Here is a 27,258-nt window from a genome sequence, read left to right as displayed (position 1 = left end):
CTCTCGCCCCATAGCCGATGGTGGGACGCCCAGCTTGGTGGGGTAGTTGAGGGTCGTGAGGAAGAGCGGGTGTTCCTCTGAGCTGGGTGTCTCGCCTCTAATACCACCAAGCTCAACTGGAGACAGACTGTCTTGACTACGTCTCCTCCAACACACCCCAAGCCCGTACCTCCGGCCCCTCCTTCAAGTTAGGAGGGGTTAGTGATTTTCTCCTGGGATAGGTGGACTGGCGTGGACTTGGGCAGGGTGGGATTGGATGTGGTATGAGGGGGGGCATGTTTCCGCATTTCATAAATATTAATACAGAGTCCGCCCCTCTCCGAAGGGGCAGATTCTTTAATTTCGTTTGAGGGGGAAGTGCTTTATTCACTTAATGGCTTTTATTAGTGCCCAGTCTTCAACTCTTTCATTAGCTAAAGTGCTGCTATAATTTAAAGGGGGAACGGGGTGGGGGAGGGGCGTTGTCCTGAGAAACGTTGCTCCTGCCGCTGCAGCCAGCCACTGCTGTCTAAACCTCTGCAGAAGGTGGCCATTCTGTCTCAAAAAAGATTGGAGACTCCAACATCGAATACACTGTAGATAAAGTAATATTCAAGCCATTAGAGTGGTTACAGGAAGTGTTGAGGGCAAATGCCAGGTTTCCCATTATGTGGCAGATTTGTCCTTCACCTGAACATTAGTCAAATTGAAAGTAATACTTTCTTGCAAATACACCCTAATTCCACAAAAACATTGATCAAGTAGGTGTTATTGGTTAGATCTGTTATCATTGGATGTGTTCAGTCCCCTGTTATAAAAATTCAGTTAAAGCAATATATTGATTGCTTTCATTTTAGAAATGCTACCATGGAGTGAACACATTAATGTTATCAAAAAAATACGCTAAATAATAATCAAACATTTCAAAAACATTTCAATTTAAAAAGTAAATATTGTGTTTGAGCAATAAGGGTGTATGTCATAATGTATGCCTTGATAATAATGGTGTTCAGTTATGACTTTACTCTGGCCAAATTTAAAAAAAGGCAGTGATCAATTCAAAATTCACAATTACCGGTTGCTGAGCAGGCTATACCATGCCAATACCACCCTACATCATAGACAGATATCGAACGCTTATAGGTTCAGATAAAATGCTAGAACGTGACATGTAGCCTAAATCAGGTTCTAAAAAGCTATTTTGAAATCAAATTTGATCAGATGTGTCCAGTCCTGTGAAACGTTCTGTGATCATTAACACATGACAACACTTTATTGAGTGTCCTGAGCAAATGTCCCACCTGACCCTATCATGCTATCCATCTAACACCCCCCCCCCCCCACCCCCCCAAAAAAATGCTAACGTGGCGACTTCTGACACAAAATGGCTGATCCATCTCATACAGCTGGGTTGCTACACATCGGCATTAAATAATCCATATACACCAAAGTGCTTCAAGATCTGATGAAACGCTATGCACTACTGTGGGTTATCGGTGTTTCTGAACAGCTGGGGTAGAATGTCCCCAGACTGTGTCTGAGTGAATGAACTGATTAACCTTAGAGACTGTCCGTGCTGGAGAGAGGGGGTTGGATGCCAGCCTGACTGACTGTATCATCAATGTTATATAAATCAGTGGCCGACAGGACTTTCAAATAAAGCCGTTGTATTGGACACCGTGAGACGGTGTCTGGGTAAGGGGTATGGCTTGACTTCCAGAGGAGATGGAGCTAGAATACACCCACTGTGTTTTAGGGTGTATTTCATAAGAACTGTCTCACCAGTGAAAGTATAGACAGATGGAGCAAGACACACCCATGTCACTTGGACGGGATTTGGATGTATTTCATATGAAGGGAAATGTGAATGTTATGAAGTTATGTTAAGTCAGTGTTGTTCAACATTAATAACATTGCATCTTTCCAGGCATAAACCCAATGACCTTTATAATGATCTAAAATAAAAGACGATGACTTCATATTAAAAAGTCAGTCATTTTTATGGTGTTTATTTCATATTATTTTTTGATTCAAGGCTCATACCTCTTCGATGGATGTTATGAATCACATACGGGCGTAAATGAGGGAGGTAAATGTAACATTGACATTCATATCATTTTTATTTTCAGTTTGATAAATTCCAACATAAAATTGAGAACAACGAAGACAGATGTTCTCGTGGATATGCTTGAGGGGGGTTTTCATGAGCAGCAGACTATTCCCTCTGATGCAGAGAGTCATGAGACTTTTACTTTTTCACCAGCTGGATTACATCCTCATCTTCCATGACATGGTCTTTTCCCACCTTCTGGGGGTTGTGTTTCACTGAAGCACCCCACACCAGAGCACTGAAAGGACAGGAACTGAGTGTTAGAAAAATGCCAGGCAGGTGCAACATTGTGTCATGTGTGCTGTGCTCTCCTTTGTAGGGTAATCCAACTGTTAACATTGGACACCTAGTGGCAGCTAAGTGCATTTGGTGAATTCTTTCTTTTTAAAGTGCATTATTTCTTACAGATTGTTGCTTTAATCGGTTAAATACTGGGGTGGGTATACCTCAGTCTTTTCCAAAACATCAACAAGAAGCACAAAAGCCATTAGTCAATAGTATAGTACTCACTATTTTAATTCTTTGAGGAGGCTTTTATGAATCTTCAAACAGAAGTCCTCCACTGCAGTATGTTCAGTAGGTAGAACGACTGGAGATGTGTAGTCAGGAAGCTGGCCTTTGGGTTTGGTGTATCTAGGGGACAACACATTCAAATAATTTATTAATTTAGACACAAACCCCACATTTATCCAAGCAGTGTAATATGGATTCCAATAACTCTATATGTCTCTTCTAGGGGCTGTTAGGTTGAGAGAGCGTCTCCTTACATGCGCACTAGGTGCAGGTAGTCCCACATCTTCTCCAGTAGGTCATCAAAGTTCCAGCGGGAATGGGCAGAGATGGGCACGCAGTGGGGTACCTTGTAGATGATGTCCAGCTCTTCAATGGAGATCTGGTCGATTTTGTTGAGCACATAAATGCAGGGGATGTACACTCTGGTGGGATTAAACAGAGTATGTATGTCAGCAGGTCTGTGGGGGAACGTTGACCATACTTTGGAATGGGGTATAGAAGTATTTTTGGCTAAGGGGTATAGGTCAGGCCCAATTCTAGATGAATGGAGGATTATGTCAGAAATACAGGAATTCCTGCTTAATCAGGAAGATTACATCCCTGAGTTTGTAGAAGTGCTCAGCTGCTTACCGGTTTCCCTCCACCACGTCGATGAGGTCATCGGCAGTGGAGTCGCTGCGCAGGGTGATGTCAGCGTTGTGGATCTTGTACTCGGCCAGGATGCTCTTCACTGCGTCACCGTCCAGCTCACTCTGTGGACACTGGAGAGAAGGAGAGAGACAGGAAGAACACCAGAGTAAGCCCATAGAAATCGAAAGGGAGAGAAAAATTATCAATCAACCTCCATAGATAGACAGACAGCTCTAAAGAGAGAGAGAGAGACAGAGACACAGAGAGAAATGGGGACAGATAGAGCTGGACGTGAAACCTTTGTGTTAAACACACGTACTGTGACGGTGAAGTTGATGCCTCCTTTGTCCTTCTTCTTGAAGCCGATGTTGGGCGGCTGCTTGTTGAGGCGGATTCCGAAGCCCTCCAGCTCGTGTTCAATCAGCTTCTTGTGGCCCAGAGGCTTCAGAACATCCAACACTATGAGGATCAGGTTGCAGGTTCGAGCCACTGGGAAGAGAAAGACCACAGTTACAAACTACCTTCAAGGTATGTGAGTGTGGCACGTGTGTGCTCAAAACTATCACATGTAGTTTGTGTATGGTTTTGATGCTTCACTGATGGTTATCACCTGCGATGACCTGTCGTCCTCTGCCCTTGCCATCTTTGGCCCCCTCGATGATACCTGGAAGATCCAGGAGCTTGGAGACACAAAAGTAGAATACGCATCCTAATACTAAAACATCTTAAATAGAAAAATAAAAACTATTGTTACAGATTGGCCTCTGTTGGCCTTAAGGTGCCATGTGAAAGGTATAAGATGCATGTAAAGTACCTGTATTTTGGCACCCTTGTAGCGGATCACTCCTGGTACTGTGGTGAGGGTGGTGAACTCATAGGCCGCCACCTCTGAGTACACCCCTGCCAGGTTACTTAGTAAAGTAGACTTGCCCACTGAGGGGAAGCCTACAAACCCGATACGGGCATCACCTGTTTTTGCCACATCAAAGCCTATACAACAGAGTGACACATTAGTATTCATTACAATGTGACATGAGCTTGTAAATCTCAACTTTCTACATCTCCACTGCACTGTTGTGTAGCAAAGGGACACATTCTAAAAGTGAACGATGATCAGGAGTCAGGACTCACCTTCCCCTGTGCCTCCTCCACTGCCTCCCTTTGGTGTGATAAGTTCTCTCCTCATCTTGGCCAGGCGAGCTTTGAGCAGCCCCAAGTGGTTAGATGTGGCCTTGTTCTTCTGAGTCCGAGCCATCTACCCAACACAGAGAGGACGCTTTAATCCATTCATATTCTACACAATACAACAATCGGAACTAGAATATTAGCTAGGCCTACTTGCTCAGAGGCAAGTTGTGTGATGGCTGGATTTCGACTGATCACTAATAAAGAAAACATATTGTAATCATGACACCAACACTACCATTAGACTTGTTTATACTGAGCTGCACTAAGGTCGGAATGTAATCATGGTTGCATTAAGACACCGTGGAGCCGGCGCGATACATGGGTCGAAAAAACGTACCTCAATGCAGGGATGGGAAATGCCACTGTAGTGCAAATTTGACCTTTATCCACAATGCTCAATTGAGAAGATTGAAATACTGCTCAAATTTAAATAATACCATATATATATTTATATATATATATTCAAAAGTTTGGGGTCACTTTGAAATTTCCTTGTTTTTGAAAGAAAAGTAAATACATTTTTTGCCCATTAAAATAACATCAAATGGATCAGAAATACAGTGTAGACATTGTTAATGTTGTAAATGACTATTGTAGCTGGAAACGGCAGATTTTTTTTATGGAATATCTACATAGGCCCATTCTCAGCAACCATCACTCCTGTGTTCCAATGGCACGTTGTGTTAGTTAATCCAAGTTCATAATTTTAAAAGTCTAATTGATCATTAGAAAACTATTTTGCAATTATGTTAGCACAGCTGAAAACTGTTCTGCTGATTAAATAAGCAATAAAACTGGCCATCTTTAGACTAGTTGAGTATCTGGAGCATCAGCGTTTGTGGGTTCGATTACAGGCTAAAAATGGCCAGAAACAAATAACTTTCTTCTGAAACTTGTCAGTCTATTCTTGTTTTCAGAAATGAAGGCTATTCCATGCGAGAAATTGCCAAGAAACTGAAGATCTCGTACCACGCTGTGTACTACTCCCTTCACAGAACAGCACAAACTGGCTTTAACCAGAATAGAAAGAGGAGTGGGAGGTCCCGGTGCACAACTGAGCAAGAGGACAAGTACATTAGAGTGTCTAGTTTGAGAAACAGACGCCATACAAGTCCTCAACTGGCAGCTTCATTAAAAGGTACCCGCAAAACACCAGTCTCAATGTCAAAAGGGAAGAGGCGACTCCGGGATGCTTCAACGGTAGTATATATACAGTTGAAGTCGGAAGTTTACATACACCTTAGCCAAATACATTTAAACTCAGTTTTTCACAATTCCTGACATTTAATCCTAGTAAGAATTCCCTGTCTTAGGACAGTTAGGATCACCACTTTATTTTAAGAATGTGAAATGTCAGAATAATAGTACAGACAATGATTTATTTCAGCTTTTATTTATTTCATCACATTCCCAGTGGGTCAGAAGTTTACATACACTCAATTAGTATTTGGTAGCATTGCCTTTAAATTGTTTAACTTGGGTCAAACATTTCGGGTAGCCTTCCACAAGCTTCCCACAATAAGTTGGGTGAATTTTGGCCCATTCCTCCTGACAGAGCTGGTGTAACTGAGTCAGGTTTGTAGGCCTCCTTGCTCGCACACGCTTTTTCAGTTCTGCCCACAAATGTTCTATATGATTGAGGTCAGGGCTTTGTGATGGCCACTCCAATACCTTGACTTTGTTGGTCTTAAGCCATTTTGCCACAAGTTTGGAAGTATGCTTGGGGTCATTGTCCATTTGGAAGACCCATTTGCGACCAAGCTTTAACTTCCTGACTGATGTCTTGAGATGTTGCTTTAATATATATACACATAATTTTCCATCCTCATGATGCCATCAATTTTGTGAAGTGCACCAGTCCCTCAGGCAGCAAAGCATCCCCACAACATGATGCTGCCACCCCTGTGCTTCACGGTTGGGATTGTGTTCTTCGGCTTGCAAGCCTCCCCCTTTTTCCTCCAAACATAACGATGGTCATTATGGCCAAACAGTTCTATTTTTGTTTCATCAGACCAGAGGACATTTCTCCAAAAAGTACGATCTTTGTCCCCATGTGCAGTTGCAAACCGTTGTCTGGCTTTTTCATGGCGGTTTTGGAGAAGTGGCTTCTTCCTTGCTGAGCGGCCTTTCAGGTTATGTCGATGTAGGACTCGTTTTACTGTGGATATAGACACTTTTGTACCTGTTTCCTCCATCATCTTCACAAGGTCCTTGCTGTTGTTCTGGGATTGATTTGCACTTTTCGCACCAAAGTACGTTCATCTCTAGGAGACAGAAAGCGTCTCCTTCCTGAGCGGTATGACGGCTGCGTGGTCCCATGGTGTTTATACTTGCGGACTATTGTTTGTTACAGATGAACGTGGTACCTTCAGGCGTATGGAAATTGCTCCCAAGGATGAACCAGACTTGTGGAGGTCGACAATTGTTTTTCTGAGGTCTTGGCAGATTTCTTTTGATTTTCCCATGATGTCAAGCAAAGAGGCACTAAGTTTGACAGTAGGCCTTTAAGTACATCCACAGGTACACCTCCAATTGACTCAAATGATGTCAATTAGCCTATCAGAAGTCTCTAAAGCCATGACATTATTTTCTGGAATTTTCCAAGCTGTTTAAAAGGCACAGTCAACTTAGTGTATGTAAACTTCTGACCCACTGGAATTGTGATACAGTGAATTATAAGTTAAATAATCTGTCTGTAAACAACTGTTGGAATAATTACCTGTGTCATGCACAAAGTAGATGTCCTAACTGACTTGCCAAAACCATAGTTTGTTAACAAGAAAGTCGTGGAGTGGTTGAAAAATGAGTTTTAATGACTCCAAACTAAGTGTATGTAAACTTCCGACTTCAACTGTATGTATATATTACATACATACACATATACAGTGCCAGTCAGAAGTTTATACACACCTACTCATTCCAGGGTTTTTCTTTATTTTTACAATTTTCTAAATTGTAGAATAATAGTGAAGACATCAAAACTATGAAATAACACGTGGAATCATGTAGTAATCAAAAAAGTGTTAAACAAATCAAAATATATTTCATATTTGAGATTCTTCAAATAGCCACCCTTTGCCTTGATGACAGCTAGGCACACTCTTGGCATTCTCTCAACCAGCTTCATGAGGTAGTCACCTGGAATGCATTTCAATTAACAGGTGTGCCTTGTTAAAAGTTAATTTGTGGTATTTCTTTCCTTCTTAAATCGTTTGAGCCAATCAGTTGTGTTGTGACAAGGTAGGGGTGGTATACAGAAGATAGCCCTATTTGGTTAAAGACCAAGTCCATATTATGGCAAGAACAGCTCAAATAAGCAAAGAGAAACAACAGTCCATCATTACTTTAAGACATGAAGGTCAGTCAATCCGGAAAATATCAAAAACTTTTCAAGTTTCTTCAAGTGCAGTCTCAAAAACCATCAAGCGCTATGATGAAACTGGCTCCCATGAGGATCGCCACAGGAAAGATCAAGAGTTACCTCTGCTGCAGAGGATAAGTTCATTAGAGTTAACTGCACCTCAGATTGCAGCCCAAATAAATGCTTCACAGAGTTCAAGTAATAGTCACATCTGAACATCAACCGTTCAGAGGAGACTGTGTGAATCAGGCCTTCATGGTCGAATTGCTGCAAAGAAACCACTATTAAAGGACACCAATAAGAAGAAGAGACTTGCTTTGGCCAAGAAAAAAATCTGTCCTTTGGCCTGATGAGTCCAAATTTGAGATTTTAGGTTCCAACCGCCATGTCTTTGTGAGACGCAGAGTAGGTGAACGGATGAACTCAGCATGTGTAGTTCCCAAAGTGAAGCATGGAGGAGGAGGTGTGATGGAGTGGGGGTGCTTTGCTCGTGACACTGTTGGGGATTTATTTAGAATTCAAGGCACACATAACCAGCATGGCTACCACAGCATTCTGTAGCGTATCGCCATCCCATCTGGTTTGCGCTTAGTGGGACTATAATTTGTTTTTCAACAGGACAATGACCCAACACACCTCCAGTTTGTGTAAGGGCCATTTGACCAAGAAAGAGGGTGATGGAATGCTGCATCAGATGACCTGGCCTCCACAATCACCTGACCTCAACCCAATTGAGATGATTTGGGATGAGTTGGACTGCAAAGTGAAGGAAAAGCAGCCAACAAGTGCTCAGCATATGTGGGAACTCCTTCAAGACCGTTGGAAAAGCATTCCAGGTGAAGCTGGTTGAGAGAATGCTATCTTCTGTATACCAACCCTACCTTGTCACAACACAACTGATTGGCTCAAATGATTTAAGAAGGAAAGAAATACCACAAATTAATTGAAATGTATTCCAGGTGACTGCCTCATGAAGCTGGTTGAGAGAATGCCAAGAGTGTGCAAAGCTGTCATCAAGGCAAAGGCAAACTTTGAACAATCTCAAATATATTTTGATTTGTTTCACACTTTTTTGGTTGCTACATGATTCCATATGTTTTGATGTCTTCACTATTATTCTACAATGTATAAAATAGTAAAAATAAAGAAAAACCCTTGAATGAGTAGGTGTGTCAAAACTTTTGACTGGTACTATATATATATATATATATATATATATATATATATATATATATATATATTCAGTCAATATATATATATATTCAGTCAATATAAAAGCAAGTGCCATTTAAGATTCATTTATTGAAACCATAATATCAACTGGTTATTTTATAATCGTGGAACACAATCATAAAAAAGGCAGTAACCTTAGCAGTGGCGCTTTCGTCCTAATATTTATTTTTCTTAATTCCATTCTTTTACTTTTTAGATTCATTTGTATTGCTGTGTATTGTTAGATATTACTGCACTGTTGGCGCAAGGAACACAAGCCTTTCGCTACAACCGCAATAACATCTGCAAAATATGTGTATGCGACCAATACACTTCGATCTGATTTGCTTGGGTAATAGCATAGCCTTGCTTATTTAATTTAGCAGACAAGACGCTCTTATTTCCAGAGCCCTTACAGTCGAGACACCTATTTTATAGTAAACAAATATGTAATATAACAGAATAAAATATAACAGAATATTTTTCCAAATGAAAAAGGTTGCCACTGCGTAGTGATGCGCATCTGGCGAAAGGAAGTTATTTTAAAAGAGTGATCATTTGAAACGGGGCTCAATTTGACAAAGACAATTTTTTTCAGGATTACAAAACAAAATCTATCATCTTTTCGCCATACAGACGTTCAATGTAGTTTATTCTGCCTGTTCTTTTGAGTTTTCTAAATGGATGAATAATTCCATATTGAACACTTGCAAGGTGATGAGTTACGGCCACTACATCTGTTTGGTGAGTAGGCCTAGGCTTAATGATTCTGATGGAAATACGCTCTGTCTTTATAAAACAAATGTTATTGCATATTTTCCGTGTGGAACCTGGCTATGTTTAGGGGTTGTTAAAGGCTAACCAATTATAAGGGAAAGGGAATTTAGGGAGAAGAACTGAGATGTTTGGCTTGGTTTATTTTTTGTTGTGCCCCGCAAATGCACAGGTACAAATAATATATGTCGTCTTCAAGACGAAATGTTATTGTTTTCCATGACAACATTTCACTTGCCCGTTCGGGCACCCACAATGCACATTCCACCAAATAGTTTTACAGTATTTGAAAAAATGTGATCTCTGGTTAACCCCATCAGTCCCGAGACCCCATAAAAATATCGGCTTTTCATTTATCTGACTTTAACTTATATGCATTCTCCAGCCCTTATATTTAGCTTCACAATGAAGTGTTTAACCATTTTCTTTGTTTATCTGACATAAATAATTGCATTCATGAGTTTTATTGCCAAATTATACTGAACAGAAATATAATGGCAACATTTAAAGTGTTTGTCCCATGTTTCATGAGCTGAAATAAAAGATCCCAGAAATGTTCCATAGCAGAAACTACCAGAGCTATTGCCAGAGAATTTAATGTTAATTTCTTTACTATAAGCCACCTCCAACGTAATTTTAGAGAATTCGTTAGTACGTCCAACTGGACTCACAACCGCAGACCACGTGGAACTACGCCAGCCCAGGACGTCTGTTTCACCTGCTGGATTGTCTGAGACCAGCCACCTGGACAGCTTATGAAACTATGGGTTTGCACAACCAAAGAATTTCTGCACAAGCTGTTAGAAACCATCTCAGGGAAGCTCATCTGTGTGCTCGTCGTCCTCACCAGGTTCTTGACCTGACTGCAGTTCAGCATCGTAACCAACTTCAGTGGGCAAATGCTCACCTCCTATGGCCACTGGCATGCTGGAGAAGTGTGCTCTTCACGGATGAATCCCAGTTTCAACTGTACCGGGGAGATGGCGTCGTGTGTGGACGAGCAGTTTGCTAATGTCAACGTTGTGAACAGAGTGCCCCATGGTGGTGGTGGGGTTATGATATGGGCAAGCATTGTTTACGGACAACAAACACAATTGCATTTTATTGATGGCAATTTGAATTCACAGAGATTGCGTGATGAGATCCTGAGGTCTATTGTCGTGCCATTCATCCACCTCCATCACCTCATGTTTCAGCATGATAATGCACGGCCCCATATTGCGAGGATCTGTACACAATTTCTGGAAGCTAAAAATGTCCCAGTTCTTCCATGGCCCGCATACTCACCAGACATGTCACGCATTGAGCATGTTTGGGATGCTCTGGATCGACAGCGTCTTCCAGTTCCCGCCAATATCCAGAAACTTCGCACAGCCGTTGAAGTTGAGTGGGACAACATTCCACAGGCCACAATCAACAGCCTGATCAGCTCTATGTGAAGGAGATGTGTCACGCTGCATGAGGCAAATTGTAATGAATACTCAGGGAGAAAAAGGTGTAGATTGACGCGCAGAGTGCGGCAGGTGTTTATTTTGCCTTCGCAGAAGGTTGGAATCGTGGTCACAGGCAGGCAATGGTCATACACAGGTAGGCAAACAGGCAGGTGAATCAAACCTAGGAATGAAGGCTATAACTGGTTCTCACTAACGAGCTAGGAAAAAGGCTTTGGTAGAGTCCAAATGAACAATACCTCACAAAGGCACCAACAGAATGAACTGAACTAAATAAGGAGCTGATGAGACCAGGTGAGTAACTAACACAAGTGAAATCAATGAACAAAAATGAAAGACAGGGCTACGTTCAAGAACACAACGAAACAGAACACAAGGTTGACTAAGAAAATAAATACAGAACCTTACACAAATGGTGGTCACACCAGATACGGACTGGTTTTCAGATCCACACCCCTACCTTTTTTTGTTTGTTGGACCAACAGATGCATATCTGTATTCCCAGTCATGTGAAATCCATAGATTAGGGCCTAATGAATGTATTTTAATTGAATGATTTCCTTATACACTATGAACGGTAACCCAGTAAAATCTTTGAAATTGTTGCATGTTGCGTTGATATTTTTGTTCAGTGTAATTTATATGAATACAGTAGGTACAGAAATTGTTTGATCACTGGGAAATAAATATCCAACTAGTAAGTGACAACTGTGTGGAATTTGGAGTTTATGACAACAACTATGTGAGCTTATTACAGTATTATAGACACTATTTCCTGGGATTTCCTATGATCTTCAATGTAGAAGAACCCCTTACCTTCTAATGACTCTTGTGTTGCTTGTGAGCATCATAGAGCAAAACATGTGTGTGCTCGTGAGAGTCTCAGCATTTAATATTTTATAGCTCAAACAATTCGGACTCTACAGAAACGTTTGTAAAAAGACTAGACCCCATGCCCCTTCGGGACCCGCCCTTGTCTCACAAACACTGCTCTAGATCAGCCACTGTTAATCACACAGACTAATGGTATTTATAGAGGCAGAAGAAATAGACAAATCCAATGGTACAACCCAGAAGTCTGTAGCTCAAACACACACTGTTTAAAACGGGTTAAAGGTTTAAAACAAAACGTGCCAGAGTTACAATAGGACTAATTGGGTTAAAGGTTGAGATTCAGCACCTAAAATGTACATTTTGGTCCACCAGCCACTGTCGATAAAAAAATATATAATTTATATTTGCCATAATTACAGCAAAAAAATAAGAAAGATGACCATGCTTTGTAATGTTTCTAAAACAAGAAATGTATTAGTAAGAAGTAATGTGGTATATTGCTCAATTTTATTAATTTTTTGTGACCTGAGTCTTTTAACCAAAATATCAGATGAGACAAAATGTTCAGCTGCCCCTTTAAGGGTGGGAGGTTACTGTGGTAAAGGGGCCACTCTAGTCATGCCACTCGTGTCTGTGTGTGTGAGATTTGGGATGTGACTAGTAGTAGACAGTGTCTACAGTGTCTCTTTGCTATCAGTTGAAGCAGCAGATTCAAACTAACATTGAAAAATGACCGAGCTTATGAACAAAACAATGTAAATAATCAAGAAACAAAAGGATAAAGTCTCACTTTGTAGAGGTTCAAGTAAATTAGACCAACTTTTATGTCTGTTCGCAGCAACTACAAAAATGAATCTATCAGCGCTTCACTCACAGTGTGCACAGTCCCCTGACAGGCAGTGTTGGTGCACGAGGTGGGATATAGGATTCATATTTCTCTGTGCGATTAGAAGTTATGAAATAAAACAGCAGAAATACTTTGAAAACAGCTACTGCAGCATGTCTGCTATAACTCACGCATGTGCTCATACTTGACTTTTGACTATTTTTATTTGCAGATGTGAATGTACTGCTTGCATTGTTGAGTCCTGATTGATCACCTGAAATTGATCACCTGCGAACGTGGCTGGTGAAATAGACATTCTTACCTGCCGGTACCTAAATCTACCGCATTTGGCGGGTGTTAATTTTATGCCCTGTCAAGCTTTGACATCCGTTCAAGTACTTGAGTACTGATGCCCATCCCTAGCTCAGACACGAGACGTATGTGGCAGGGACTCCAGACGTATGCGGCAGGGACTCCAGACGTATGCGGCAGGGACTCCAGACGTATGCGGCAGGGACTCCAGACGTATGCGGCAGGGACTCCAGACGTATGCGGCAGGGACTCCAGACGTATGCGGCAGGGACTCCAGACGTATGCGGCAGGGACTCCAGAAGTATGCGGCAGGGACTCCAGACGTATGCGGCAGGGACTCCAGACGTATGCGGCAGGGACTCCAGACGTATGGGGCAGGGACTCCAGACGTATGGGGCAGGGACTCCAGACGTATGCGGCAGGGACTCCAGACGTATGCGGCAGGGACTCCAGACGTATGCGGCAGGGACTCCAGACGTATGCGGCAGGGACTCTAGACGTATGCGGCAGGGACTCTAGACAATCACGGATTATAAAGGGAAAGCCAGCCACCTCGCGGAAACTGATGCCTCGCTTCTGGACAAGCTATACACCTTCTTCGCCTACTTCGAGGAAAACAACATTGAGCCGCAGACACGGGCCACCGCTGCTCACGAAGTCTGTGTGCTCTCGTTCTCCGTGGCCGACGTGAGTAAGTCATTTAAGTGTTTTAACCCTCGCAAGGTTGCCGGCCCAGACGGCATCCCAAACCACAGCCTCAGAGCAGGTGCAGACCAGCTGGCTGGAGTGTTTACAGACATATTCAATCTCTGTATATCCCAGTCTGTTGTCCCCACTTGCTTCAAGATGTCCACCGTTGTTCCTGTACCCAAGAAAGCAAAGGTAACTGAACTAAATTACTACCACCGCAAAGCTCTCACTTCTGTCATCATGAAGTGCTTCGAGAGGCTAGCTAAGGATCATATCACCTCCACCTTACCAGACACCCTAGAGCCACTACAATTCACATACCGCCCCAACAGATCCATGGATGACGTAATCGCCATTGCACTGCACACTGCCCTATTCCACCTGGGCAAGAGAAAACACCAATGCAAGAACGCTGTTCATCGACTACAGCTCGTTCTTCATCACCGTAGTGCCCTCCAAGCTCACATTTAAGCTCGGGGCCCTTGGTCTGAACCACGCCCTGTGCAACTTGGTCCTTGACTTCCTGATGGGCCGCCCCCAGGTGGTGAAGGTAGGGAACAACACCTCCAACATGCTGATCCTCAACATGGGTGCGTGCTCAGCCCCCTCCTGTACTCCCTGTTCACCCATGACTGCGTGGCCATGCATGTCTCCAACTCAATCATCAAGTTTGCTGATGACACACCAGTAGTAAACCTGATTACCAACAACGACGAGGCCGCCTACAGGGAGGAGGTGAGAGCCCTGGCGTAGTGGTGCCAGGAAAATAACCTCTCCCTCAATGTCAACAAAACGAAGGAGCTAATCGTGGACTAGATGAGACAGAAGAGAGAGCACGCCTATATCCACATCGACGGGGCTGCAGTGGAGAGGGTCAAAAGCTTCAAGTTCCTCGGCATGTACATCACTGAGGACCTGAAATTGTCCCTCCACACCAACAGCGCGCTGAAGAAGGCACAACAGCACCTCTTCAACCTCAGGAGGCTGAATACATTTGTCTTGCCCCTAAGACCCGCATGAACTTCTACAGATGCATCATTGAGAGCATTCTGTTGGGCTGTATCCCCGCCTGGTATGGCAACTGCACAACCTGCAACCACAGGGCTCTCCAAAGAGTGGTGCAATCAGTCCATCGCATCACTGGGGGCACACTGCCTGCCCCCCAGAACATCTACACAACCCGGTGTCACAGGAAGGCCAAGAAGATCATCAAGGACCTCAGCCACCCGAGCCACGGCCTGTTCACCCCGCTACCATCTAGAAGGCAGAGACAGTGCAGGTGCATCAAAAATGGGACAGAGAGACTGATAAACAGCTTCTATCTCCAGGCCATCAGACTGTTAAACAGTCACCATTAGCTGGCATCCGCCCAGTACCCTGCCCTGAACCTTAATCACTGGTACTAGCCAGATACCACTAAGTACTCTACCCTGTACCTTAGAGACTGCTCCCCTATGTACATAGTCATTGAACACTGGTGACTTTAATAATGTTTACACACTGTTTTACACACTTTATATGTATATACTGTATTCTAGTCATGGCTCATCCTATATAACTACTGCTGTACATTAGATTTTTTATTTAACCTTTATTTAACTAGGCAAGTCAGTTAAGAACAAATTCTTATTTACAATGACGGACTACCCCGGCCAAACCCTAACCCGGACGCCGCCCTATGGGAATCCCAATCACGGCCGGTTGTGATACAGCCTGGAGTTGAACCAGGGTCTGTAGTGACGCCTCTAGCACTGGGACGCAGTGCCTTAGACCGCTGCGCCACTCGGGAGCCCAAAACATTCCTTTTCTATTCATAAACTGTCCATACACCATTTTTTATATATACATACACTCACCTGCCAGTTTATTAGGTACACCCATCTAGCATGGGGTCGGATCCCCTTGCCTCCAGAACAGCCTGAATTATCTGGGGTATTCCACAAGGTGTCGGAAACGTTCCACAGGGATGTTGGTCCATGCTGACGCAATGGCATCATGCAGTTGCTGCAGATTGGACGGCGGTACATTCATGCTGCGATCAGCCGGTTCCATCTCATCTCAAAGATGTTCTATTGGGTTGAGGTCTGGGGACTGTGGAGGCCACTCAAGTAAACAAAACTTACTGTCATGTTCCAGGCAATGATTTTCCACTCCTCAATTGTCCAGTGTTGGTGATCACATGCCCACTGGAGCCTCTTCTTGTTTTTAGCTGATAGGAGTGGAACCCGGAGTGGTCATCTGCTGCAATAGCCCATCCGTGACAAGGATCAACGAGTTGTGCTTTCCGAGATGCTGTTCTGTACACCACTGTCGTACTTAGCTGTTATTTGTCTGTTTGAGGCCCGCCTGTTAGCTTGCATGATTTTTGCCATTCTCCTTCGACCTCTCTCATCCGTTTCTGAGATACTGGATCTGGCGAGCCTGGCACTGACGATCATACCACACTCAAAGTCGCTTAGGTCACTCGTTTTGCTCATTCTAACGTTCAATCGAACAGTAAACTGAATGCCTCGATGCCAGTCTGCCTGCTTCACATAACAAGCCACGTGACTCACTGTCTCTAGGTGTGATCCATTTTCGTGATTTTTTTTATATATTTTTTTTTAACCTTTATTTAACTAGGCAAGTCAGTTAAGGACAAATTCTTATTTTCAATGACGGCCTAGGAACAGTGGGTTGGTTAACTGCCTTGTTCAGGGGCAGAACGACAGATTTTTACCTTGTACCTTTTTTACCTTGCTCGGGGATTCGATCTTACATTTACATTTTAGTAATTTAGCAGACGCTCTTATCCAGAGCGACTTACAGTAGTGAATGCATACATTTCATACATTTTTTCCCCCCGTACTGGTCCCCCGTGGGAAACGAACCCACAACCCTGGTGTTGCAACCACCAACACCATCTTGCAACCTTTCGGTTACTAATCCAATGCTCTAACCACTAGGCTACCTGCCGCCCCACAATGGGGTGGTGTACGTAATAAACTGGCCGGTATACAAAACATTCCAAACACCTTTATTTCCATGACAGACTGACCAGGAGAACGCTATGATCCCTTATTGATGTCACCTGTGAAATCCACTTCAATCAGTGCAGATGAAGGGGAGGAGACAGGTTAAAGAAGGATTTTCAAGCATTGAGACAATTGAGACAAGGATTGTGTATGTGTGCCATTCAGCGGGTGAATGGGTAAGATAAAATATTTAAGTGCCTTTGAACGGGGTATGGTAGTAGGTGCCAGGCACACCGGTTTGAGTGTATCAAGAACTGCAACGCTGCTGGGTTTTTACGCTTAACAGTTTCCTGTGTGTATCAAGAATGGTCCACCACCCAAAGGACATCCAGCCAACTTGACACAACCGTGGGAAGCATTGGGGTCAACATGGGCCCGCATCCCTGTGGAATGCTTTTGACACCTTGTAGTGTCCATGTCCTCACGAATTGAGGCTGTTCTGAGGGCAAAAGGGGTGTTGCTAATGTTTTGTACACTCAGTGTATATCTATTTATGTTCCGGACTCTGACATTGCCCATTCTTGGATTATGTGCGTTTTACTGCACTGTTGAAGCTAGAAACACAAGCATTTTGCTGCACCTGCAACATCTTCAAATCTGTGTACGTGACCAATAAACTTTGAATAGATTGAAAGGTGAAATTTGCAGTACAGTGTAGAGGTCGACGGATTATGATTTTTCAACGCCGATACCGATTATTGGAGGACCAAAAAACCCCGATACCGATTAATCGGCCAATTTATTATATATATTTTTTGTAATAATGACAATTACAACAATACTGAATGAACACTTATTTTAACTTAATATAATACATCAATAAAATCAATTTAGCCTCAAATAAATAATGAAACATGTTCAATTTGGTTTAAATAATGCAAAAACAAAGTGTTGGAGAAGAAAGTAAAAGTGCAATATGTGCCATGTAAGAAAGCTAACGTTTAAGTTCCTTGCTCAGAACATGAGAACAAATGAAACCTGGTGGTTCCTTTTAACATGAGTCTTCAATATTCCCAGGTAAGAACTTTTAGGTTGTAGTTATTATAGGACTATTTCTCTCTATACGATTTGTATTTCATATACCTTTGACTATTGGATGTTCTTATAGGTACTTTAGTATTGCCAGTGTAACAGTATAGCTTCCGTCCCTCTCCTCGCCCCTACCTGGGCTCGAACCAGGAACACATCGACAACAGCCACCCTCGAAGCAGCGTTACCCATGTAGAGCAAGGGAAAAAACTACTCTGTCTCAGAGCGAGTGACGTTTAAATCGCTATTAGCGCGCACCCGCTAACTAGCTAGCCATTTCATATCGGTTACACCAGCCTAATCTTGGGAGTTGACAGGCTTGAAGTCATAAACAGCGCAATGCATTGCGAAGGGCTTCTGGCAAAACGCACGAAAGTGCTGTTTTGAATGAATGCTTACGAGCCTGCTGGTGCCTACCATCACTGTCAGACTGCTCTATCAAATCATAGACTTAATTATAACATAATAACACACAGAAACACGAGCCTTAGGTCATTAATATGGTCGAATCTGGAAACTATCACGTTTATTCTTTCAGTGAAATACGGAACCGTTCCGTATTTTATCTAACGGGTGGCATCCATAAGTCTAAATATTCCTGTTACATTGCACAACCTTCAATGTTATGTCATAATTACGTAAAATTCTGGCAAATTAGTTCGCAACGAGCCAGGCGGCCCAAACGGTTGCATATACCCTGACTCTGCGTGCAATGAACGGAAGAGAAGTGACAATTTCACCTGGTTAATATTGCCTGCTAACCTGGATTTCTTGTAGCTAAATATGCAGGTTTAAAAATATATACTTCTGTGTATTGATTTTAAGAAAGGCATTGATGTTTATGGTTAGGTACAGTCGTGCAACGATTGTGCTTTTTTCGCAAATGCGCTTTTGTTAAATCATCCCCTGTTTGGCGAAGTTGGCTGTCTTTGTTAGGAAGAAATAGTATTCACACAGTTCGCAACGAGCCAGGCGGCCCAAACTGCTGCATATACCCTGACTCTGTTGCAGAGGTGACACATTTTTCCTAGTTAAAAGAAATTCATGTTAGCAGGCAATATTAACTAAATATGCCTGTTTAAAAATATATACTTGTGTATTGATTTTAAGAAAGACATTGATGTTTATGTTTAGGTACAAGTTGGAGCAATGACAGTCCTTTTTCGCGAATGCGCACCGCATCAATTATATGCAACGCAGGACAGGCTAGATAAACTAGTAATATCATCAACCATTTGTAGTTAACTAGTGATTATGATTGATTGATTGATTGTTTTTTATAAGATAAGTTTAATGCTAGCTAGCAACTTACCTTGGCTTCTTACTGCATTCGCATAACAGGCAGGCTCCTCGTGGAGTGCAATGTAAAGCAGGTGGTTAGAGCGTTGGACTAGTTAACCGTAAGGTTGCAAGATTGAATCCCCAAGCTGACATGGTAAAGATCTGTCGTTCTGCCCCTAAACAAGGCAGTTAACCCACCGTTCCTAGGCCGTCATTGAAAATAAGAATGTGTTCTTAACTGACTTGCCTAGTTAAAAAATATTTATAAAATATATATATTTTTTTAAATATATTTTTTATATATTTTTGCCATTGTAACATATATATTTTCAATTTTATATATATAAAAAAAAAAAATGTTATTATTATTTTTTTTTAATTATTATTATTATTATTATTATTTATTTTTTTTAATCGGCAAATCGGTGGCCAAAAATACCGATGACCGAGTTGTTATGAAAACTTGAAATCGGCCCTACTTAATCGGCCATTCCGATTAATCGGTCGACCTCTAGTACAGTGGCATGTCCTATCCCTGCTTTGAGGTACATTTTCCAACACATATCTTGACCACACAAACAATGTAACCATGATTGCGTTCCGACCCCAGTGCAGGTTGTCACGTAAAAATCTTCTCAGCATGATGTCACAATCAGAACGATTGGGAACTATTTCATGCTGAGAAGATTTCATGCTGTAAAATTTCTCCCAGCGTGAAAATTTTCCCAATTCGATAATTGCACGCGCATCTCTTTATGTGGATGGCTGAGCTTGTTTCTCTCACATCGTCCCTCGACATCGAAAAACTGTTCTGTGGGCACGCACATTTGCTTCACACATCTGCCAATCAATGGTGGCCAGGAGTATTGACTCTGACAAATCAGAAGCTTGTGAAGCGTGAGGTCAGCATATAAATACCCAGACTTTCGCGTCAAAGTGCTGAGGGTTGATGTGAGGAGAGATTTTTTGGAGATTGCAAAGACGTGGGAGCTACGGTTTCGATTGACAGTGCTTGTTTGTTAGTTAGCTATACATACAAGTTAAAACTGCACACCTCTGAGAACAAGCCATCTTGACCAGTTTACAGCTAATTATGCTAGTTAGCTAGCTAAATCAGAGAGAAACATCTGCACGAGCTCAGCCATCCACACAGACGTGTGTGAAATTATTTCACACTGTGAACATTTTTACAACATAATGTCACAATCAGAACGATAGGGAACAATTTCAGGCTGGGAAGATTTTTACATGACACAGGTCAGTGTAAACAAGTAACCAAAGATGTTTTATAACTAACCAAAGACAGACCACTGCCTGTCATTTCCAGAACAAGAAAAGAGGTGGGCAGAGCCAAGCGCAAGCTAGCGAGATCCTATTGGCACGTTCTAGCATGCGAGTCATTCCAAAAAAAAATAAAAAAAAAATAGGATTGACACACACTGTCTCCGATAAGATTAGCATTCCTGAAACATTATTTTGTTTGAATATTAAGCTAATTGATTGCGCTCAAATTTGCCATAATAGGTTTCATATAATCTTAAATAAATATACTACCCAGCATCTGATTTGGGCCATAATTCTTCCTAACAATTAGTAAGACACGAGGAATCCAATAAAATGATAAAAATGTCACCAAACACATATAAATGTTGTCTAATGATTGTATTGAAATACATGACTGCAATGCAAAGGTTTATAATTGTATTATTTTATTAGGGTTGTGACAAGATTTTAGTCACTATCCCATTTCTCCATCAAAGTTTTGGGTTTGTAGGAAAAGTCTTCATATGAGAATTGCACCATATAGATAGCCCTCTCAGAGAGCTGCTATTTGTTGGACTTTTCAAGGAGAGTTAGGTTGACGCATTAGGTTGCAAAGAGAAGGACAAACTGAATTGCTTCAGAGGACTGGCTTGACCACATCATTTATTTTAATCAGGAGCAAAAGGTAATAGTTTTCTACCCAAAGTTGCAAAGAAAATGTTGTGATCCCTTAAATAAACAAAAGACAAGAAAAATTGATAAAAGGGTGTGGCGACAGTAGCAGGAAAAGCGGCATCTAGTGGGTAAAACATGGTACTTTAACATGAATTCATGGTAAATAATGCAAAACGACTTAAATGGCTAATTTATCTAAACAGGGGGGAAAAAGATCCTCAGATTCACAGGAAATACATTACAAAGGACGAAGAAGCAATACTCCAAGCCGCAGCTGCATACCAGTTGTTAGACATAGAAAACCGATTCTGTATATTGGTTGATGGGATGGTATTGGCGGGTGGGGGTTCTGGAGCTGGCCTTTGACCATTTTATTGGATTCCTCATGTCTTACTCAATGGTAGGAATAAGTTTGGATTTAATCGGATGTTGGGTACTATATTTGTAGAATATTATGTGAATCCTATAAATTAAAAGGGCCAATTTGGGTGAAATCAATTTTCTTAATTTCTCAGAGATCAAATTAAATGAACAAAATGACGTTTCACGAACGCTAATCTTATGTTTCTAACTTCAGAAACAATTTCAGAACAATCTGAGATGGTGGGTGTCATGGCTTGCTGAAATGATATGGAATGACCCATGTATTTGCATATTTCCGAATAGGGAGCCTCCTCTGAAGTGCATGTGTGCAATAACTCAATTTGCCCTTGCAGTCCAAAACAAAACAAAAATTGAAACTATGGCAAAGGGTAAAGTCTACAAAACTTTGTCCATAACAGTTTACGGTTGTGGGAACAGGAAACTGTATTGCGATCAAATGTTTCATCGATGAGAAAATTAGCCGAATTTCGGTCAAAATCCATCTTCTCCCACTGCCGGCCACTGCTGGACTTCCTCTCATCACCATATTTGGTGGTGAGTGGAAACGCCAACCAAATGCTTCAGATGTATACATCCGGTGAAACATCTGGCTCATTGTTCCATCTGTGGCGTAAAGGTAAGGTTGGTATCTTCAGAAAACTAGTTACCCTGCTAATAATAACACATAGCCAGCTAAAGTTAACTACTGTAGAGAACTACGTTAAAAGCATAGACTAACGTAGAATTGAGAATTCTTAGCTAAATAACACCCAGCTCTGCTCAGACTCGGGTGTCTGCCATCATATTATGTTATATAATTAAAAAAATAATTGGGGGGGGGGAAATCCATTGTAACGTTACATCCTCAATTAGCCAAGTTCACTTTAGCCAACTATAGTTGCTCGCTCCCTTAACGTTAGTCAAGTTAAAACGTGAATCACAGCTAACGTCAGCTAGCATTCGCTACCGTTAGCTAACTTACCTCGGCCTCAATTTCTGCTATTTTGGCGAGTAAACTCATCTTGTAGCTGGTCCTTAGATGATATCGCATATAACGTTTTATAGCTAAATCGTTGAGCTTTTATCACGCAAACTAGCAAAAGCGAACACTCATGTCTTCAACCTGCGGTACTCGCTAGGAGGAAGAGGCAGCCGGCAAACCAAAGAAACTCGATTGCAAACCGGGAACTCAAAAAACGGCGACGCCTTTGGCGCTACCTACCGGAATTTAGTTGTTTGCAGGTTTATGTAAGTTTGATGACTTTACATATTCCATGTAACAGCAATGACATACACTTTGCAGAAATTATGTAACACATTTCAGGCTTGGATTTGACAAATCAAACTAATGTATCTGACACTGCATAACTAATCACATTAAAAGGCTACTGCATGCTCTCTCTCAATTCAATTTCAATTCAAGGGGCTTTATTGGCATGGGAAACATGTTTACATTTGCCAAAGCAAGTGAAATAAATAAACAATACAAAATTTACAGTAAACATTACACTTACAAAAGTTCCAAAATAATAAAGACATTTCAACTGTCATCTGTTTATATACAGTGTTGTAATGATGTGCAAATAGTTAATGTACAAAAGGGAAAATAAATAAACATAAATATAGGTTGTATTTACAATGGTGTTTGTTCTTCACTGGTTGCCTTTTTCGTGTGGCAACAGGTCTCTCTCTCACCCCAGTCAAGTGGAGGTATTAGTAACGCACACAAATCTGGTAAATATGCTTGTTTTTATTGTTTCATATTTTGTTTGCATACAGTACATAATCTCTCAAAAGTTTCTATGTTGCTAAAATTTCTGGATTGACTGCCAATGTTTGAAAGCTCTAAAACCAGCAACAGTACATTCAACACTGTAGATGGGATTGAGTTTTTGGTTGGTTGGACAGGAAGTTGACTAGATAAATGCCCATCGGATGAATATGGCACACTCATCTAACTTCTGAAAACCTTGCAGAGGGAGGGTGCATATTGCCAAAATGTGTATAACTGGTGGAATGTTACTTTTATTTCCCTTTATGACTGGCTAGTGGCCAAGCTATTGCTGTTTTAAACAAAGGGACAAAGCTTTGTTGAAATCTAATTCTATAATCTTGAGCACATACAATATTTGCACAAGTATGTGTGTCAGAGATCATTTTTTTGCAGTTAGGTTTTGACATTTTAGTGACCAGGCCCAGCCCTCTAATACAGAAAATTGCTATACCATCTTTTATACATTCCTTTTGAACTAACAATGTGTATTCCCAGGATTTCCAACATGGTATCTTAACCTTGGTCCTGGAGGTTTAATGGAAGATATGTTGAATATGCTGGATTTCACCTCAACCAATGAATGTTTTACATAATTTATTCTGTTCATATCTCTCCGTCATTATTTGTGTTGAAGACGTATGCTGTAAGGTGTGCTTATCCTCATGAAAATATAAAAATATGAATTTACTTTTAAAAGTGGCTACAGTTCTTCTGAATTATTGGTTTGCATTGCATCCAACTATTGTTGCTCAGTTGAGGCAAAAAACAGCATAAATACTAAGTGCTTCCAGGACAAGGGTTGAGATGTGTTGAAGAAAGAGCAAACTGTTTGTGATAATTGAAAGTATTAATTTCAGTAGCCTATCAGTTTTAAATTGAGGTCCCTTTGCGGTACATAGCATGAGGGCTTTGACTTGAGTCCTCTTCACTAATAATACAAATGAATTAATTGAGAATTGACCATAAGTCCATGCCCAAACATCTACATTTTTCTTATTTTAATGAGCAACACAGATTTATATCATACGTCAGTCAGCATTGAAGTGCAATGATTAAAAAGTAAGTGCAAGTACAGATTTAGATGCATTCATTTTGATAAGAGGATTCAATTGTTTGCAGTGTGGCCCCAAAAATAGTCATTCTACAGGGGCACTGTGCAAAAGAAAAAACTCCATAGTTGATGCTGTTTCTAACCTAAAAGATATATTTCAAGCTCTATATGGTACCTCTGAGTGACAGTATGTGGGTGCATTCTTGTGCTGCCCTCTGTCTTCATTTCAGTCATGTCCATGAAATATCACTTTTTCCTCAATAAAAAGTATTACTGTAATGCTTGCTGATTGATAGGTCCCATGATTTCTCAGCTTGCTTTAAGGAACATGGTAACTGAATCAAGCCAGCAAAAGCACAAAGTCAGTGAGAAGAAGCACTATTTTAGTGCATTATCTTCACACCCGGCCAGTAACCTTACTGTCCTAAAACTGGCTACCTCTGCATAGAGATGGAGTATATTTCTGATCACAGCCCCCATCGATAGGCCTAATAGTTTTTACTGAGGAAAGCATCATTTTCTATGGTCATGTCACCAGAGCAAGGATAACATCTTTTGAGGTAATAAAAAATAAACACCATCCCTTTAAAATCCATTGTCCCGGTAGCTCGGATTCTGTCATCAGAATTTGGATAATACTTATTGAAACCATAAGGCTTTACAATAAATGCAACTTGGCCATATGATGGCAAAAGTCTTCTCTGTAGGTGTTCCCCTTGGACTCTAGCTGCTCTCGGAGGAGGTGGGTGGTGCAGTGGAGGATGACCTCCGTCTGGACACAGACTGCGATCGCTCAGGGCTGTGTTTGTTGTACGGCTGGAGCTGCACCTCCAGGAAGTCCCTGTGCTGCTGGCTGATGACCTGGCTGATGAGTCCTGGCAGGGCCTGCAGGTTCCCCAGCAAAGTCTCCAGCTTGGTCTCCAGCAGGGCGATCCTCTTCTCCATGTCCTCCCCTCTCTCGTTCAGGTCTGAGATCAGGTCATACATGATGTTCTGAGTCTGGAGGAGGAGAGACACTCGGTCATAGTAAGAGGGCGAGACCCTTCCAGAGCATGGGGTGCTTTAGGCTAGCAGTTGCAGGCAATTCTACAATTATTTTGTATATTTTAATAACCTTTATTTACACAGGCAAGTCAATAAATAAGAACAAATTCTTATTTACAATGGCAATCTGTCCAGAGCCAGTTGAGGGGCAAATCCTCATTTAGTCACATTTTCACTTAGTCATGGATGTCAAAAGGCTAAGTGAAAGTTTGACTGAAATGGAAGTTATGAGTTGCCCCTTAGTTGAAAAGAACCAGCATGAAATGTATACTTCTTAAAAGGAACAGCTTGTGAATAATTTGATTATCAGTTGCATCATTCTAAGTATCTAATCATGCTACTGTTTCCCACTACAACACTAAACTGTTCCCTGGAGATGTAGATTTGTTTTCAGATTATTAGTCTGCCCTCCATGGCAGACCTGAACTCAGTCTGCAGCTATTCTCAGTGCTACAACTGTCTCTGTCTTTTCAACCATCTTGAAAAAGTGTTAACTCACAGCAGAATCAATGTAGACATAAATATAATAAAGTGTCTGGAAACGGGCAATTCAAATTTCACAGATCTCCATCACAACAAACAAAACCTGATGCTGTAGATAAGCAAATAAAATATTCATTGATAACTTGCAGAGAAATTCTGCTGTATACACTTACTAACTTCTGCACCAGGAAGTTGATCTTCTTCCTCTCGACACATGGCATGTTATCAAACAGTGAGATATCCAGTTCCGAGGGGGCTGCTGTGTACTGAGCTAATGTTCACCATGAGAACAATCGCTGCCAGCATGTGACCAATGCCATCCATCCATCACTTACCTTGTCCTTTCCTCATTTGGGGTAGGAATAATGGGCAGGGTGGCTTGTTTAGAATCACAGCGATCCACCTCGGGCCAAAACAACACTGACAGCTTTTCACCACCCTGGCGCTCCAACTTGGGCGGGCAGATAGGGTTTCACTACGTATTTTAAAAGGCAATTTCCACAGATGATCAAGGATTTTAGAATTGACAGGGTTAGAGGCTTTAAATTTATCTCGGAACTTTATGAAAATAAGGATGGAACCTTGAGGCAATAGCAAAATGCAACATTATGAGATAAAGAACTGCCTAAATTCGAGATTTTCTGGAGGTAACAAGTGAATTTTGGATAGACACATAGATGAACTGACTCGAGTTTGCCTCAGTTAATCATGAAAAATTCAACTGCAAATTAATTAAATCTTTATAATACAGCACTAATAAAATAAGACCAGAACTCTGTCAAGAGTAGACTGGGACTATAAGTATATTCAGTTAAGGGACAAAAACGCTTGTGTAAGCATACACGACTGTGCATTGTGGGCTGATTTCAGACTCTGATTAAGCCGACTCTGGGTGCAGGAAATGACCTGTGGGTATACATAGGCCTTTGATGTACTAAAACTAAATGTACTAAACATCCTCCTTTGATGTACTAAACTGTTACTGAAACCCAATACCACAAGTAGCTGAAATTATAATGGCTCCAAACTCAGTAAAAAGAAAAGTGTAGAAAACTACAATGAAAATCATAAAGAAAAATAATATCTTTCATTTTCAATAATAGTAGGCTTATTCAAGGTGAGGACAAATGCTAAAAAAGGAGTTTGAAACGGTAACTGTAGGCCTACTACGGTATTAATATATTCTGACTGAAATGATAACCTGCTTTATGTTACGCCCCAATTAGAGGTAAAACATTTTTTTTTACAACTGTAGGGAAACCACTGCTATGTGAGGGATTTCTCATAGCTTTGCAGAGGCTATGCAGCTGCCAAAGTTATTTTAAGCTCCATTATACAGCTCTATCGATCCACAGGGAGCTCATGTACTGTGATTTTTAATGCTATGCTACCCTCTGGTGG

At 41.4% G+C, this 27,258-nt stretch overlaps 2 protein-coding genes and 1 long non-coding RNA gene across 4 annotated transcripts in view; 1 reads left to right on the top strand and 2 right to left on the bottom strand.

Annotated features, from left to right (window-relative positions):
* Positions 1–2,083: 2,083 nt before the first annotated feature.
* On the bottom strand, positions 2,084–22,620 carry LOC100196120 (developmentally regulated GTP binding protein 1). The gene is given in 9 exon segments (NM_001141149.2): positions 2,084–2,327; positions 2,600–2,722; positions 2,857–3,024; positions 3,233–3,363; positions 3,552–3,721; positions 3,843–3,912; positions 4,047–4,222; positions 4,364–4,487; positions 22,488–22,620. Coding segments are annotated over 9 exon segments (1,131 nt in total). The 5' UTR covers positions 22,557–22,620; the 3' UTR covers positions 2,084–2,227.
* LOC106563203 (uncharacterized) lies at positions 21,781–26,011 on the top strand. Of its 2 annotated transcripts, none has more exons than XR_001319195.3 (3): positions 21,781–22,142; positions 23,188–23,239; positions 25,038–26,011. It is a non-coding gene; the product is annotated as an uncharacterized LOC106563203 (long non-coding RNA). The 2 variants fall into 2 exon arrangements; XR_001319194.3 differs by having other exon boundaries at positions 25,026–26,011.
* The window catches only part of LOC106563202 (small conductance calcium-activated potassium channel protein 2), a 37,887-nt gene continuing 33,869 nt past the window's right edge, over positions 23,241–27,258 (bottom strand). Inside the window, exon 9 of the mRNA XM_014128545.3 lies at positions 23,241–25,329. Within this exon, the coding sequence (XP_013984020.1) occupies positions 25,054–25,329 (276 nt within the window). The 3' untranslated portion in view covers positions 23,241–25,053. The remainder of the gene's footprint in view (positions 25,330–27,258) is intronic.

The sequence above is a fragment of the Salmo salar genome, chromosome 11 (assembly GCF_965601325.2).
Source record: "Salmo salar chromosome 11, fSalSal1, whole genome shotgun sequence".
NCBI classification, from domain to species: Eukaryota; Metazoa; Chordata; class Actinopteri; order Salmoniformes; family Salmonidae; genus Salmo; species Salmo salar.
Note: the sequence above shows the minus strand (reverse complement) of the source record. Positions and strands in the feature narration are given on the sequence as shown.